The sequence below is a fragment of the Eulemur rufifrons genome, chromosome 30, assembly GCF_041146395.1.
Source record: "Eulemur rufifrons isolate Redbay chromosome 30, OSU_ERuf_1, whole genome shotgun sequence".
Lineage (NCBI taxonomy): Eukaryota > Metazoa > Chordata > Mammalia > Primates > Lemuridae > Eulemur > Eulemur rufifrons.
In genome coordinates, this window is record NC_091012.1 from 56,037,506 (window position 1) to 56,051,258 (window position 13,753).

Genomic DNA, 13,753 nt, shown 5'->3' on the forward strand with positions numbered 1-13,753 from the left:
TGGTTTTTTTAAATTCCATAACCTTGATTACTTTCGAGACTTAGCATCCCTTTCTATGTTCACTGGTTAATTAAATCTTTGAAAATTGAATAGTCATCTCCTTTGCTCGTTTTTTCTTTTTCTTTTTGCATTATTTAAAATTTGTGGTGAAGATGGCAAAATTTATGTTACGTGCTTATTTTCTTTTTTTAGAAACAGGGTCTTGCTATGTTGCCCAGGCTGGTCTCAATCTCCTGGGCTCAAGAGATCTTCCCACCTCAGGCTCCAGCATAGCTGGGATTACAGGCATACAGCACTATGCTCAGCTCCTTAGCCCATTTACTACTGGATCTTTCTTTTACAGATTTGTTAGAACTCTTAATATATTAGGGATTTTAGTCCATTACCCTGTATGTTGCAATTTTTTTTTGGAGGAAAGAAATCATGTGTTCAGGCCCACTGCTTTATACTAATATGAATACTTAACTATCCCATGGTGCACTCCTATAGACTGTGGGACATGTGTGGTGAACCACCCAAGAAATCAACTCCTTTTTTGAAGAAAGGGCCACATAGAATAAACCTTTTATCTATCTTGCTTCAAAGGCACTTAAAGGCATTAGGGCCATAGTTGCTTATAGAGAAGAACCTTTGTATTTAGAGACAAATGTGGATGAGTGTGGAAAACTGAAGGCAGAAGACAGGTCATAAGATGTGATTATCCTTACATCATTGGTTACCCTTGGTACATGTTTGCAGATTTGCCTTTCATTTATTCATAAATGCTATTTTTATATTAAGAGAACTAATCCATCATATTGGACCAAACTTACTTTTCTTAGTCATCATCATCTATGTTGTGGCTTTTTTTTTTTTACTGTATGTCGGTTTTTTTTTTTTTAAAAGCAGAGCTGTCAAATTTATCATTCTTTTATTATTTTATGTCGTTGGAGGTTTGTATCATATGTAGAAAGGTTTTTCCTACTCTCAGATTATAAATGTAAGATACTTTATAATATCACCATGTCATCAGATCCTCAAAGGACTGTACTTCATATTACTCATTCAGACAGAGTTTGAAAAGGGTACCATAAACCACCGGTTGTCAAGGAGGGATGATTTTGCCACCCAGGAGCCATGTGGCCATGTCTTCAGACATTTTTGGTTGATACATCTGGGGGTGTGGTGTTCACATCTAGCAGGTAGAGGCCAGTAATATGGCTAAAGCTCCTACAATGCACAGGACAGACCCTCCCCATGCCACCTCCAAATTACCCAGCCCGAAATGTCCATAGTGTTCATGAGGTTGCGAAAATCTGCCATTAACTATTTCTCTTGCCTGGATGTTCAGATCCCCATTGTTTCAGGGTCTGTATAAAGATTGAGGGAGACGAGAAAAAAAAAGAAAAAGGGGCCGGGCGTGGTGGCTCACGCCTGTAATCCTAGCACTCTGGGAGGCCGAGGTGGGCGGATCGTTTGAGCTCAGGAGTTCGAGACCAGCCTGAGCAAGAGCGAGACCCCACCTCTACTAAAAATAGAAAGAAATTATATGGACAGCTAAAAATATATATATAGAAAAAATTAGCTGGGCATGGTGGTGCATGCCTGTAGTCCCAGCTACTCGGGAGGCTGAGGCAGGAGGATCGCTTGAGCTCAGGAGTTTGAGGTTGCTGTGAGCTAGGCTGACGCCACGGCACTCACTCTAGCCTGGGCAACAGAGTGAGACTCTGTCTCAAAAAAAAAAAAAAATAATAAAAAAAATTAAAAAAATTAAAAAAAAAAGAAAAAAAAGAAAAAGGGATGAACTGGATAAGGACATTTTGGTAAATTGGAGAAAACCATATTACTTCATTTTTATTGTCCTTAAATCAGTATCTCTACTTCTGCTCCCCAAACTCAAATTTAACAAACACCATTCTATAGAACGCACCAGAAAAAGAAAAAACACCTCACCAACATTGGCATACTTTCCAAGGGACAGAAACATGAAGAAGAGGCTAATTATTATGTAAATGCCTTTATTTGAACTACTACATTGCTATCAGATTACATCACTTTTCAGAGTTAGAGTAACATGATCTTGAAAACTATAGCAAACAGCTTGACAAAGCAAGAGTACATTAAGTCCTACATATATAATTTTATTTTTAGTGACGACATCTTCTTATTTTAGGTGGAAAATTAAAAAATATATCGTACACTTAGCACACTTGGCCTACTGAATCCTAAGTTCTGAGCACACTCTCTCAAGTGTCATATTCAACAGCATTTTAAATTTAAGGAGAGAGTTTGATGACACAGGTTTTTAAAACAAATAAGCATGTATTGAACCAAGTGATTTAAGACAAAATATTTCAAATGTTTACAGCTTGGGTGTGAGAGGGAAGATGCAAATTTAAGGTACATTTTTCCTCTACCTACAATGCGTGTTTTTCACTTACTTGAAGATCCCTTAAAAAAAGTAGCAAAATCAGCAGTCTTGTTTAATGTAATCAAAATATTCTTAAATGTACAAAAAAGGATCATGTAGAAAGAATACTGTAAAAAGATACTGATCTTAAGAATAAAAGAATAAGAAAAGCTTCTATTACATTCTGCACAGCCAGTTACTTCGGCAAATTTTCAGTACTACAAAGATAAGCAAAGGATACTCATATCCAAATACCCTCTGACCACAGTTCTCAAATAAGAACTAGCAGATTGGATGGAAAGCAAAATTACTGTCTAATAATATTCATATCCAATCATCTAAGTAAGACCCAAGAGAGGGACATTCTAAGAGGGAAAAAGATACATAGCGAGAAATAACACACAGCAACGGGCAATGTCAAGGGCAGCATTCTAGGAGGAAACGAGTAAAACGGTTTGGCTATGAGCGTATTTCAGGTGTGCCTGACAAATCTAACTTTGACTACAGGAAAGAGGTGTTGTTTTTATTCCAACTCTTTCCCCGGAGGGCTCTCATGATGAGCTAGTCTCGTTAATCAAAACTAAAAGTCCTTTGAATGACCAAGAGTTCCTTAAGCCATGAGCACTTCACCTGGAAATAGCTGACCTGCGAATCATGCACCCGGGAGCAAGGTTGTTTTATTCAGATTGGTTATTTTACACTCTCTTCATTCCCCTGCCCATCAAACATGCAAACACGGTCATAACCATCTTGGGCTTCACTTCCACAAGGTCTTCCGGGAGAGCGTACACTCTAGCTCCGATTCTTCTAGCCATTGACACTGCGTACCTAGTATTTGAGGAAACAAAAATGAAGATGAAATTCTCATCGGTTAAGGATATCATAGGAGGCATCTATTTCCTCTTATACAATCATTTGGCTGGGATGCAGAAAATTCCCTATAGAAAGTTCAAATCAGAACGATTTCACTTTTTGTTTTCTGTTTGATTTTGGTTTTGAGTTCACTTTTAAGTTACAGCAAGTTTTTAAACTCTGTTATCTGGGACTAATAATATTTATTCATTCCTTTTCTCCAATGTGAAGTGAGAACTAAGCTTGAAGCACTGACTTTGTATGAAAATGAAATTATATATATAAAAATAAAATTACCTAGGCTGGCTATACAATCAATGTTGACATTCTCGTTGCACATGTAGTAAGTTAGGGCACTCTCGTGTGATGTTAGAGATATGAGGTAGGAAACAACGCCAGATGCAAAATCCAAGTTGCTTAGGCAGATGCAGTGAATATTTCCAAATACTCAAGGGAGGGGGGAAAGGCTACAATTTACCTGCACACAGTGGCTAAACCAAGGACTGGAAAAGGTAGACAAAGGAAGGGAAAAAAGACCTGACATGTGCAGCTAGGGAAATTTGCAGGAATGCACCTCAATTAATTCATGAAACATTTCTAGGTCTATTGTAATAGGAATTTTTAAAGATGATTAAATCATCAAGTTTCTGGAAAGAGAGTTTCAACAGTTCTTTATATATTATAGGCATTAAAACTTTATCATATCTGCTACAAATATTTTTCAAGGAAGAAAGAAATGATGTGTCTAACTCCAAGGTTTTGCAGGAATGCTTCTTGGCCATCCTATAAAGCACTGCTCTGGGTGGATTTTCAGTGTATACTAGTAAGGTTTTCATGGGTCACCCATGAAACCAGGTGACAGTGTAGGCCTTTGGCAAAGAAACGAAGAGAAGAGTGGAAAAGACCTAAATGCGCAAGAAACTTCCAAGGCATAGTCTTCTGCCGAGGGCTCGCAAGCATCCTGCAAGTTTGGGGACCCAGGAAGATAAACGACATGTAGTAAGAATGATCTCACTCACTCTAGCCTGGGCAACAAAGTGAGACTCTGTCTCAAAAAAAAAAAAAAAAAAAAAAAGAATGATCTATGTACAGTAAAATAGATGTAAGTGGATAGCGTGTTTAAAAAAAAAAGACTGAGGGGGAAAGATGAACAATCTAAGGTATGACTATCCTTAGTTCATTTCTCCTTGTTGTAAATTTGTACCTGATTTGAATTAAAAAACATACACTGCATTATTTCTGTAATCTGCCAAAGCAACAATTGATTGAGCACCTAGTAAGCCAGGCACAATGCTAGGTCTTATGAATTTTTTCATTTCATCTTTATAAAACCTCTAAGGTAAGCATCATTGCCCCCAATTTACTGATGAGGAATCTGAGGTTCAAAGAGGTTTCCCCCAGGTGACACCCCTCTTAAGTGGCAGACCCTAAATTAGAATTCAGATCTGCCCAGCTGCACCACCCGTGTTCTTTCCACAATATTATACAGGCTCCCTTACTTGGCATTATTGTGCTTGTCATCTTCTGTTAGATTACCACTCTTAACAAGGTCATAGTTTATGCAGCCTGGCTGGATGGCATCAATTAAATCCACAACTGCCAAACTGGAGCTGATCGTCTTGTCCTAGTGTAAAAGGAGAACAAATCTGAGAATTCGAATATGTACAAATTAACATGTGCTTATTTATATAAAGTGTCCCAAACACGGCCTAGTGAATTAAAAGAGAATCTTGTCATTAGCCCAATAGTAATTCTCACTCACAAAGAAACCAAAGGCTGTCCTTCCAAATGTTAGGTATTATTTAGCAATCATAATATTTAATAGTCAGATATGGATTCTGACCTTAAAACTCTGAATGGAAGTTGATTTTCCAGCTTCACTCAATGTTCTATTCACCCAGTTCACAATGATGTCATCATTAGCTTTCTGACCCTCTCCGAGATCTTCCAGGACATTGAGGGTGTATCTAACAGAAGAAGCAGAAGAAAGGTCACAGTCTACTTTATGAGAAAAAGAATGCAAGCATCAGAAAGATGCTTTATCTTCCAGGCATGGTGGCTCACGCCTGTGATCCCAGTGCTTTGGGAGGCAGAGGCAGGAGGATCACTTGAGGTCAGGAGTTCAAGACCAGCCTGGGGAACATGGCGAGACCCCATCTCTCTGTCTCTGTCTCTCTCTATATATGCATACATATAAATAAATATTAAAAAAAGAAAGATGCTTTATCTTCCATTTCTTTTATTCCTCAGGTTTGAAAGACTAAAGATTTCATGGAAAGAGATTCACATTGAGTGAAAAAGATATTTCAAGGATTAGTGGCTTGCCACTGATCTACCCTTTGCAGTGGTGGGGAGAAGACAGACGGTGCTTTCATGAGTAAGCCCAACAATCTACGGCAGGCACATTTTGTACTATTCCGACAGCGGTAATGACTTTAAATATAATAAGCTGTGCTTTGGCTGGTACCCAGTCATAACGAATGCTTTTCAGTGTTATAGTTAAGAGATCTTCATTTTCAAATGCATACGTGGGGATGTTCACAATTTCACTCTGACAATTGTTTTACTCACTGACACTAAATGAGGCTAAAGTCCACATGTCAGGTTTCCTATTTAAAAAAAGGGAATAGTCATAGTTCTGCTGCCTGACTTACAAGGAAGCATTTCCCACTGAACTTCCAACATATATTCATTACTGAAATTCATTTCAGAGTCTAAATACATTTCAAAAGTGTAGTCATTAACGATGACAAAATAATAAGGGCTAAATCGCAGGGCTGTACTACAATAAAGCTTAAACAGCTAAAATTGTGTACTCTACCTTCTCATCAGCTGCCAGACTAAAGCTAAAGTCAGAGTTGGGTTCCCATCATTCAGGTCTTGCCCTCCAATGCCAACGAGGGAGAATTTAGCAGGATGCTTCCCCAATTCAACAGCATAGTTGCAGTTTTCTAGCTGCAAACACACAAGAGTAAATGGTTAAAAACTTTCACTTGTTTACTGTGCATACACGTGCGTGCGTGTGTGCGTGTGCACGCACCTGTTATATAATGCTAGCTATTAGCACACAAAAACAAATAAGACACAGTTCCAGTCCTCAAGAAGCTCCTAGTTAAGAGTTTTTGAAATAAAAGAAACAAATCAAGAATAAGAATAGTCTGTAACAAAGATATATAATAACTTAATTATCTACCTTTTTCATGTTGGCTCCAAGTTTCGGGTATGGAGGTTTGTTAACCTTACTCCAGTCAACAGGAACTTTAATTCGTTCATATAACTGTAAGATCACCAGGGCATCTTGCAGGTCACTAATGATTTTAAAAAATAACTTAATTAGTGTTTTCAGATAGCTGGGGCTTTATTTTCCTTAAAAACAATAATACTACATACACTGTCAAACAAGATACGTAAAACCATAAATAATACCCAAAACTCATTGTCTATCAATCTGTGCTGAAAACAGAGCTAGGACCATCTGATTCTCTTAGAAGTATTTATTGAGAGATTATTGTGAGCAAGGTACTGCCCTAGAGGCTGGGCACATGGGATAAAAATCCCTGTCCTCACATTAGAGTCAGCGAGATAGACAATAAACAAGTACATGGATAAATACATAATATAATTTTGGGTGTATGTAAGTACTATGAAGAAAAAAAGGAACTAGGGTTAGGTGGTTAAAGAGTAGCAGGTGGTGGGTCAGGAAATCTCTGAATCAGGGGCAGGATATAGTAAGGGTATAAGTGAGGATATAGTGAGTCATTACATGTGGGCAAAGACATTCCAGGCTGAGAGAACAGTGAGCCAAAGGCCCTGAGACATCATGGATGATCTGCTTAAACAGTTCACTGGTCTCTGTTTCAAAACATAAAGTATCTGCTCCGGAGGGTGCTGAAGGGACATTATACATTCTACCACTTATAGTTAATGAACACATACAGAAATAATTTGAACTTTTATGTATTTGGAAAATGATGATGGAAATCACCACTCAACATTTTCCAATATAAATAATCACTACAAACTAGCATTTAGAAAACCTTTAGAGCTGTCATTATTTGTGTGGCATCCACTCATGTTCATAACTGTTTACAATAGCAGTAGGAAGGCTTACGCATAGAGATGGTTTACGTGGGGATTAACACCGAGAGAGTTCATCCAGTTACGGAAGGTTCTTTCTTCACGAGTTTCTCCTATTAAGAATATTCACAAAATTTACTCATTAATTAAACACCTTGTATATGTGCATATAGTGCCAACCCATGTATTATTTTATCTGCTTTATTCAGATCTAGAAGTTTTCCCCAATGCAAATTTCCAAGCAGTCTCTCTAAATACATTCTTTCTAGATACATGCTTATTTTTTAAACTTGTTGAATATATTTTAACATGAAAGAATACAACTTTATTATAATCCGTTAAGCAAGGTAGAGGTTTATGAACCTTTTATAATTTCCTCTAATCTTTCTCCAGTATCTCCTCAAATCTGCACACCTCAAAGTAACTGCTCCTATCAGTTTAGTTTATAATTTAAAAACTTTACGAAGGCCATATGAATTTGTTTTTCCTCTACTCATTTTAAATACCAAACTACACATGATTACTACTTTTACAGACCTATGTTAAAGGAACAAATTTCTTGAAACTTCAAAGGCATAAAATTTAAAGATTTTATAGCAATGCCAGTGGATACCCAATGAACTACTATTTGCATTTGTTAATTTTTATATACTATACTTCATGTATACATAATCTGGAAAAGGTCAACTCTGCCTTTCCCAAACTTAAACAGATAATTACCACACATTATCATTTGAGTTCTGAAAAAGTAAGGGTGAAAGGAACTGGGGCTAGTTCCAGTTAGTCTGACCGTGGAAGAATGAAACTACTAAATACTATAAATTTACAGGTCAATTTCAATGCATATATGCATTTTTCTGGTGAGAGGTTTAAAAAGTGGTTTAACCCTAAATCTAAATATTAAAACAAAACATTGGTTTACTAAGTGGCGTTACGTTAAGTGACTCTAAATTACTTTGCTTTATCATCTCAAGTTCACTTGTGGCATCCTTTCTGCTAACTTTTACTCAGCACTTGCATCTACATCTAGCAGAAGAAAGTAGATAAAGAAACTTATTAAGTCAAAATTCTAAAATCATTTTATTTCTACTCTATAGTCCCACACATGAGCATTCGAGAAGCTTTCAGTTACCTTCTAATAGAGTCCAGTCAATATCCTGGTTCTCTGGCTTAGTTAGTGCCGGGTATTTATTAAACAGGTTAGCCACAAAGGCTAAGTTGAGTTTGGGGTTTCCGCTGACAACATCAGCAGGGGTAACAAACTGTCTGCAACCTAATTTATCTGCTTGTTGAAGCATACTCTCAGCTCGCTTCAAATCATCTGTTTCCTGTTGAAGTAAAACAAGAAGACATTTTCCAAAGGCCATCTGAAAATATAGAAAATTTCCCTAAAATCATAGTCTGGGTATACAATTCTACTTTCTTTTAGCCAACATGTGGTACTTATTACAAAATTGTTTTGAATGCAAAAAAAAAAAGTTGGCTCTGCTGGAACGCAGTACCTTCAAAATACGCTAGATGGCGCCAGATCACATCGCTAACTACTGAGTACGTTTAACTCAACTGGGATTGCATCTCTCGTGCCAAAACAACATGCATTAGGAAAAAAGTTAAATTGGAAATACACACACACAAAAAAAGTTAAAACTGTTTAGATTTTTAAATTAGGCCCCAAAGAAGGTTTAAAGCTGAAAAAGATGATGGACACTGAAAAACAAGGGAAAAGCATGAGCAAAGGCTCAGAGGTAAAATGGCTGTTTGGGGAAGACAGAGGAGATGGGTGATGATGTGAAGGGAGGTTTCCAGGCTACAGACTTGTGGGGAATAACACCGGCTAGGAGAGACGGAGCAAGACTGTGGAGGGCCTTAAGTGCTAAGCAGAATATTTTAGCTTGAATTCTAGAGTGAATATGGCAATCCAATGGATTCTGAAGAGGGAAGAGACAAAGAAAGGAGTGTTTTAAGATCAATCAGGAAGGACTTACCGGAGGAGAAGGGCTGTATCAGAATCAGAATAGTACACTTGTGCCATTTACCCAGACATAAGATCACTTGGCTCACCACCCCAGACAGCTACCTTAATGCACAGGATGGTCCCTCATCCCTACCAAGAGTGACCTGAGCTGAAGAGTTTTTTATTCCATCCATTTAACCAATACCACCATAATTATGGAATTCACTAATAAACTTTCAAAATACATTAAAGCTAATTTTTTGCCTCCAGATTACATGTACAGTAATACATTTGAAAATAATGCTTAAAACTGCCAACACCACCATATATAATTGTAAAAATTCTTGCATTTATAAGAAATTAGCCTGAGCAGCATAACAAGACTCCGTCTCTATAAAAAATAGAAAAATTAGCCAGGTGCGGTGGTGCATGCCTGTAGTTCCAGCTACTCAGGAGGCTGAGGCAGGAGGATCGCTTGAGCCCAGGAGTTTGAGGTTGCAGTGAGCTATGGTGACGTCACTGCATTCTAACCCAGGCAACAGAGTGAGATCCTGTCTCCAAACAAAACAAAACAAAACAAAACACAAAGGAAAACAGAAATTGACAACAGTTGTGCAAGACTATAGAATTCAAAAGAGCACCTATACTTACATTGAAACCTGACATGCTAATATCTATCCGTGGTTCACCTTCCTTTTGTCCTTTTGGTGCAATTTGATTGAGAAGATGGAAATAGGCTTTGGAATCCTACAAATGAATTGAAAATGTCAGTGAGATCACATTTACAAAGAATGAATGGATCCTATTGTCCCATGTTTGGAAGGCTATTTGCATTTGATTTTCTGAGACTATATGGCACAAATCTCTGTCTTCTCATTTAACTGGTCTTTTCCCCAGACAAGTCCATCCATTTGGCCTTCTGTCTGTCTTGCATATGGATGAACTGGATTTTGACATGACTTTAGAATTTATTGAAGTCATCAATACAATAATGCTAATAAACATATAACTAGTTCTGTACCTTCACTGAATTACTGAAGTCAATAAGCTTGATAGACAAAACAAGCATTAAAAAAAAGTAGGAGAGCAGAAATCCGGGAAGCATAGGGAAAGAGAAAATAAACAGGTTATATCATTACAAAGCACAATATATATACCATAACCTGTGGAGAAGAGATTAGCTATGTTCAGGATGTATTTAATTGTAAATTTCAGTGACAAAGTCTTTTAATGATAAACACTTTAGTTGCTAAAATAACATTTAACCCTTTATGATCTGAATATACTTATGAAAACAAGCTTTTATTTTAAGGCCCTGGACAAGGCAAGAATGTTATTTACTTGGAATCTCAGTACATCAGGCAGAGTGGAGTTGCTCATATTGGGGGTGGGATGGGTGAATTCAGGCTGTGTGGACAACTCCACAGAACTCAGCTTAAAAACCATCGTACTAGCACAAAGACGAAGAGTCTTCACACACGTGTCAAGTAAATTCCTGCCTCTCTGGAATGCTAGAAGACAGGAACTTGAGTCACCATTCCTTAATCATGCCATATCTGAAGACCACCTTCCCAGCTATGATAGTTTTCTATTACTGGGCCTTGAAAGTCCAGACATATAAAGAAGTGTTTCCTGTAGTCAGCTCCACAGACTATGTGCACCCTAATCCCTGGGGAAGTTGCTCAATATGTGAGTCACTGGATCCAACCCCAGACCTACCAAATATAAATCTCTGGGAGTTGCCCAGAAAACTGCATCTTAAACCATCTACCCAAATGAGTTTGAAACTTGGTGCCACAAATGATTCTAAGAATGGGGAAAATCAGAAAAAGCATTTCAGAGCAATTCATGAAATGCCAGTCCAGATCCTATTAGTAGGGAGGTGGGGGCAAAGGATTTACCTCCTCCTAAGGAACAGTGCACTACAGTTGTGAACATGCTGTCACTTCCAATTACTTGCTAAAGGCACATCAACAATTTATAATCTAATCCTGTGCACTTGAGAAGAACAGGTGAAGTGCTCACCCAGCAGAGTCTATTTACGACCCTGAAAAAGACTTTGCAGGTGAAAATTTGAGCTTGAATAGAGATAAACTGGAATTTAGTTTTTACATTACCCAACAATTCTTTGCTTTTTAAAAATATTCAAAGCAGGCTTCATGAAAAAAATAGATTTCCTTTATACATTTAAAACATGTCCCAGTATATAAAATTCATTTACAAATGGTTTTCAAGAACACATCTAATGCAGGAAGCAAAATATATCTGGCCACACATGTTGTGTAAGTTAAAGGAGGGGGTGAGGACAGTTGGTCTTATACTTTTGGAGCTAGACTAAATTTTCATGGATGAAATCAGTAGTACAAGTATGACACTGCTTCCTCTCATCACTGAACACACTGGTATGATCCCAGAATACTGTTTTCATAGCCTTGCTGGTCAGTGACATCTGATGAAGAGCCTCGAATTTGTTCCCTGTATCCCAACATCTGGATCTTGGAGAGAGTTGAGGCAGTTAATGAGAACTCCACAATGTCTGCTATGGTGATGCTGGTCCTCTCTCCATCAGAAGCCAAAGGCAACATGTGATACTGAACGCTACCAATGTCCTCCTCCATTTCTAGTTATTCCCCAATGCTGCCGGTGAGCAGTGAGTGCCAAAATGCAACACAAGAATTCTTTGAGGGACTTTATGTGCCAGAGATTGTGTTAGAGGTTGGCTTTGGTAGCAGGGCCCTGGGGCAGGGGCTGAGGTAGGAGAGACAGACATAAATAAGAGCCCATCACTACCCTCAAGGAACTCATATCTAAAGGCAGAAGAATATGGCAGGAGAGAAACCAAATAGGAAAGATGAAAGGGAAATCTTGAGGCCTTTCCTCTGTCTTGTAGGTCTTTACTAACAAGGACACCGAGGCCTAGGAAAGGCAGTTAGGGATAGAACAGTCGTGTCCCATCCTTTCATACTCCACATACAACAGTAGGCAGGCTATAGAAAATTAGCATTCTAACACTTTTACCCTTTTCCACAAAAATGTGCCATAGACCCGGTGTTCATGCTCCTTACCTGGCTCTACCACGTCTCTACTGAAATCTATCACCGGCATCAAGAGGCAACCAGGCTTAGTGATAAAGTGTTAGGATTTTTCCCTGCTGAGCTGGGATGAAATACCCCCTCCAGCCATTTTATCCCCCCAAAAGTATTACAGTTCTTTGTACAGTTACCTTGATGTCAGCACTGAAGTTGTTGATTTTTTGCCAGCCTGAGTTTTCCAAATGAAAGTTTGCCCATCTGAGCAGAAGCTCTTCTGGAGACAATTTCATGAGCTCCTCCAAAGTCTCACCGTCTCGAAGTAAAGCAGCCAAAGCTAGAAGAAAACAGCCCCACAACAAATACATGATATGATCATGGTCATGCCAAGTTCATTCAGTCTTTTGACACTCTTTACTAGAGGTACAAAAGCTAGCATGACATAGCTCCTGGTTTTAGCATACTCCTACTCTAATAAAAAAGATATATAAGTAGATAAATAATAAAACAAGGTGATACAGATAGAGGCATGACATTATAAGAATGCACAGCAAATATTACACAATAAATTATATACTACTATAATATATGTATTCTTTTCTCTATTATTCTTCATATTCCAAATATCAAATAAGGTTACAACTTTTAAGTTTAATATTTTCATATTATGTCATATATTTATACAAATTGTTCTTGTTTAAGACTGCTAAAATCAGGGATTTGGGAAGGATGTCTTAAAATTTGGGAATCTTTTACTTAACCTTTGGTATTTATATTTAAGTATAATTAATCAATAAACTCTTGAAGGGTTCAACATATTTTAAAGGGAATGTAATTCAATCTTACACTTTCTATAGTGCCTAACATGTAAAGGCTGCTTGATAACTTTGTTGTTGTTGAATTGAATGTGTAGAAGAAGCCAAGCTTTTTTTTGGTAAATATTCCCATAGGTAATAGGCAAAAGCTTGGGTGTTTGCATAGAGAACTGCCTAAATTTAGCCCAGACATGGTGGCTCACGCCTGCAATCCCAGCACTTTGGGAGGCTGAGGCAGGAGGATTGTGTGAGGCCAGGAGCTCGAGACCAGCCTGGGCAACATAGCAAGATCCCATCTCCCAAAAAAAAAAGAAAAGTAAAGAAAATTAGCCAGGCATGGTAGCACGGGCCTATAGTCCCAGCTACTTGAGAGGCTGAGGAAGGAGGATTGCTTGAGCCCAGGACTTAGAGGCTAACAGTGAGCTATGATCACACCATCGTACTCCAGCCTGGGCAACAGAGCAAGAACCTCTCTCTAGTAGGCCGGGCGCGGTGGCTCATGCCTGTAATCCTAGCACTCTGGGAGGCCAAGGCGGGCGGATCGCTGGAGCTCAGGAGTTCGAGACCAGCCTGAGCAAGAGCGAGACCCCATCTCTACTAAAAATAGAAAGAAATTAGCTGGACAACTAAAAATCTA

The 13,753-nt window shown here is 38.3% G+C and overlaps 1 protein-coding gene across 8 annotated transcripts in view; it reads right to left on the reverse strand.

Annotated features, from left to right (window-relative positions):
• Positions 1–1,797: 1,797 nt before the first annotated feature.
• The window catches only part of PLS3 (plastin 3), a 75,045-nt gene continuing 63,089 nt past the window's right edge, over positions 1,798–13,753 (reverse strand). For 4 of the 8 annotated variants that reach the window (XM_069463999.1, XM_069464000.1, XM_069464001.1 and 1 more), the window contains 9 exons: positions 12,496–12,638; positions 9,924–10,019; positions 8,451–8,646; positions 7,353–7,431; positions 6,435–6,549; positions 6,063–6,196; positions 5,085–5,208; positions 4,741–4,865; positions 2,002–3,217 (listed from right to left, as the gene is read on the reverse strand). In XM_069463999.1, coding sequence (XP_069320100.1) covers positions 3,085–3,217; positions 4,741–4,865; positions 5,085–5,208; positions 6,063–6,196; positions 6,435–6,549; positions 7,353–7,431; positions 8,451–8,646; positions 9,924–10,019; positions 12,496–12,638 — 1,145 coding nt within the window. In that variant the 3' untranslated portion in view covers positions 2,002–3,084. Of the gene's footprint in view, positions 3,218–4,740; positions 4,866–5,084; positions 5,209–6,062; positions 6,197–6,434; positions 6,550–7,352; positions 7,432–8,450; positions 8,647–9,923; positions 10,020–10,293; positions 10,321–12,495; positions 12,639–13,753 lie in introns of all 8 variants that reach the window. The other 4 variants (XM_069464003.1, XM_069463998.1, XM_069463995.1 and 1 more) reach the window with 2 other exon arrangements.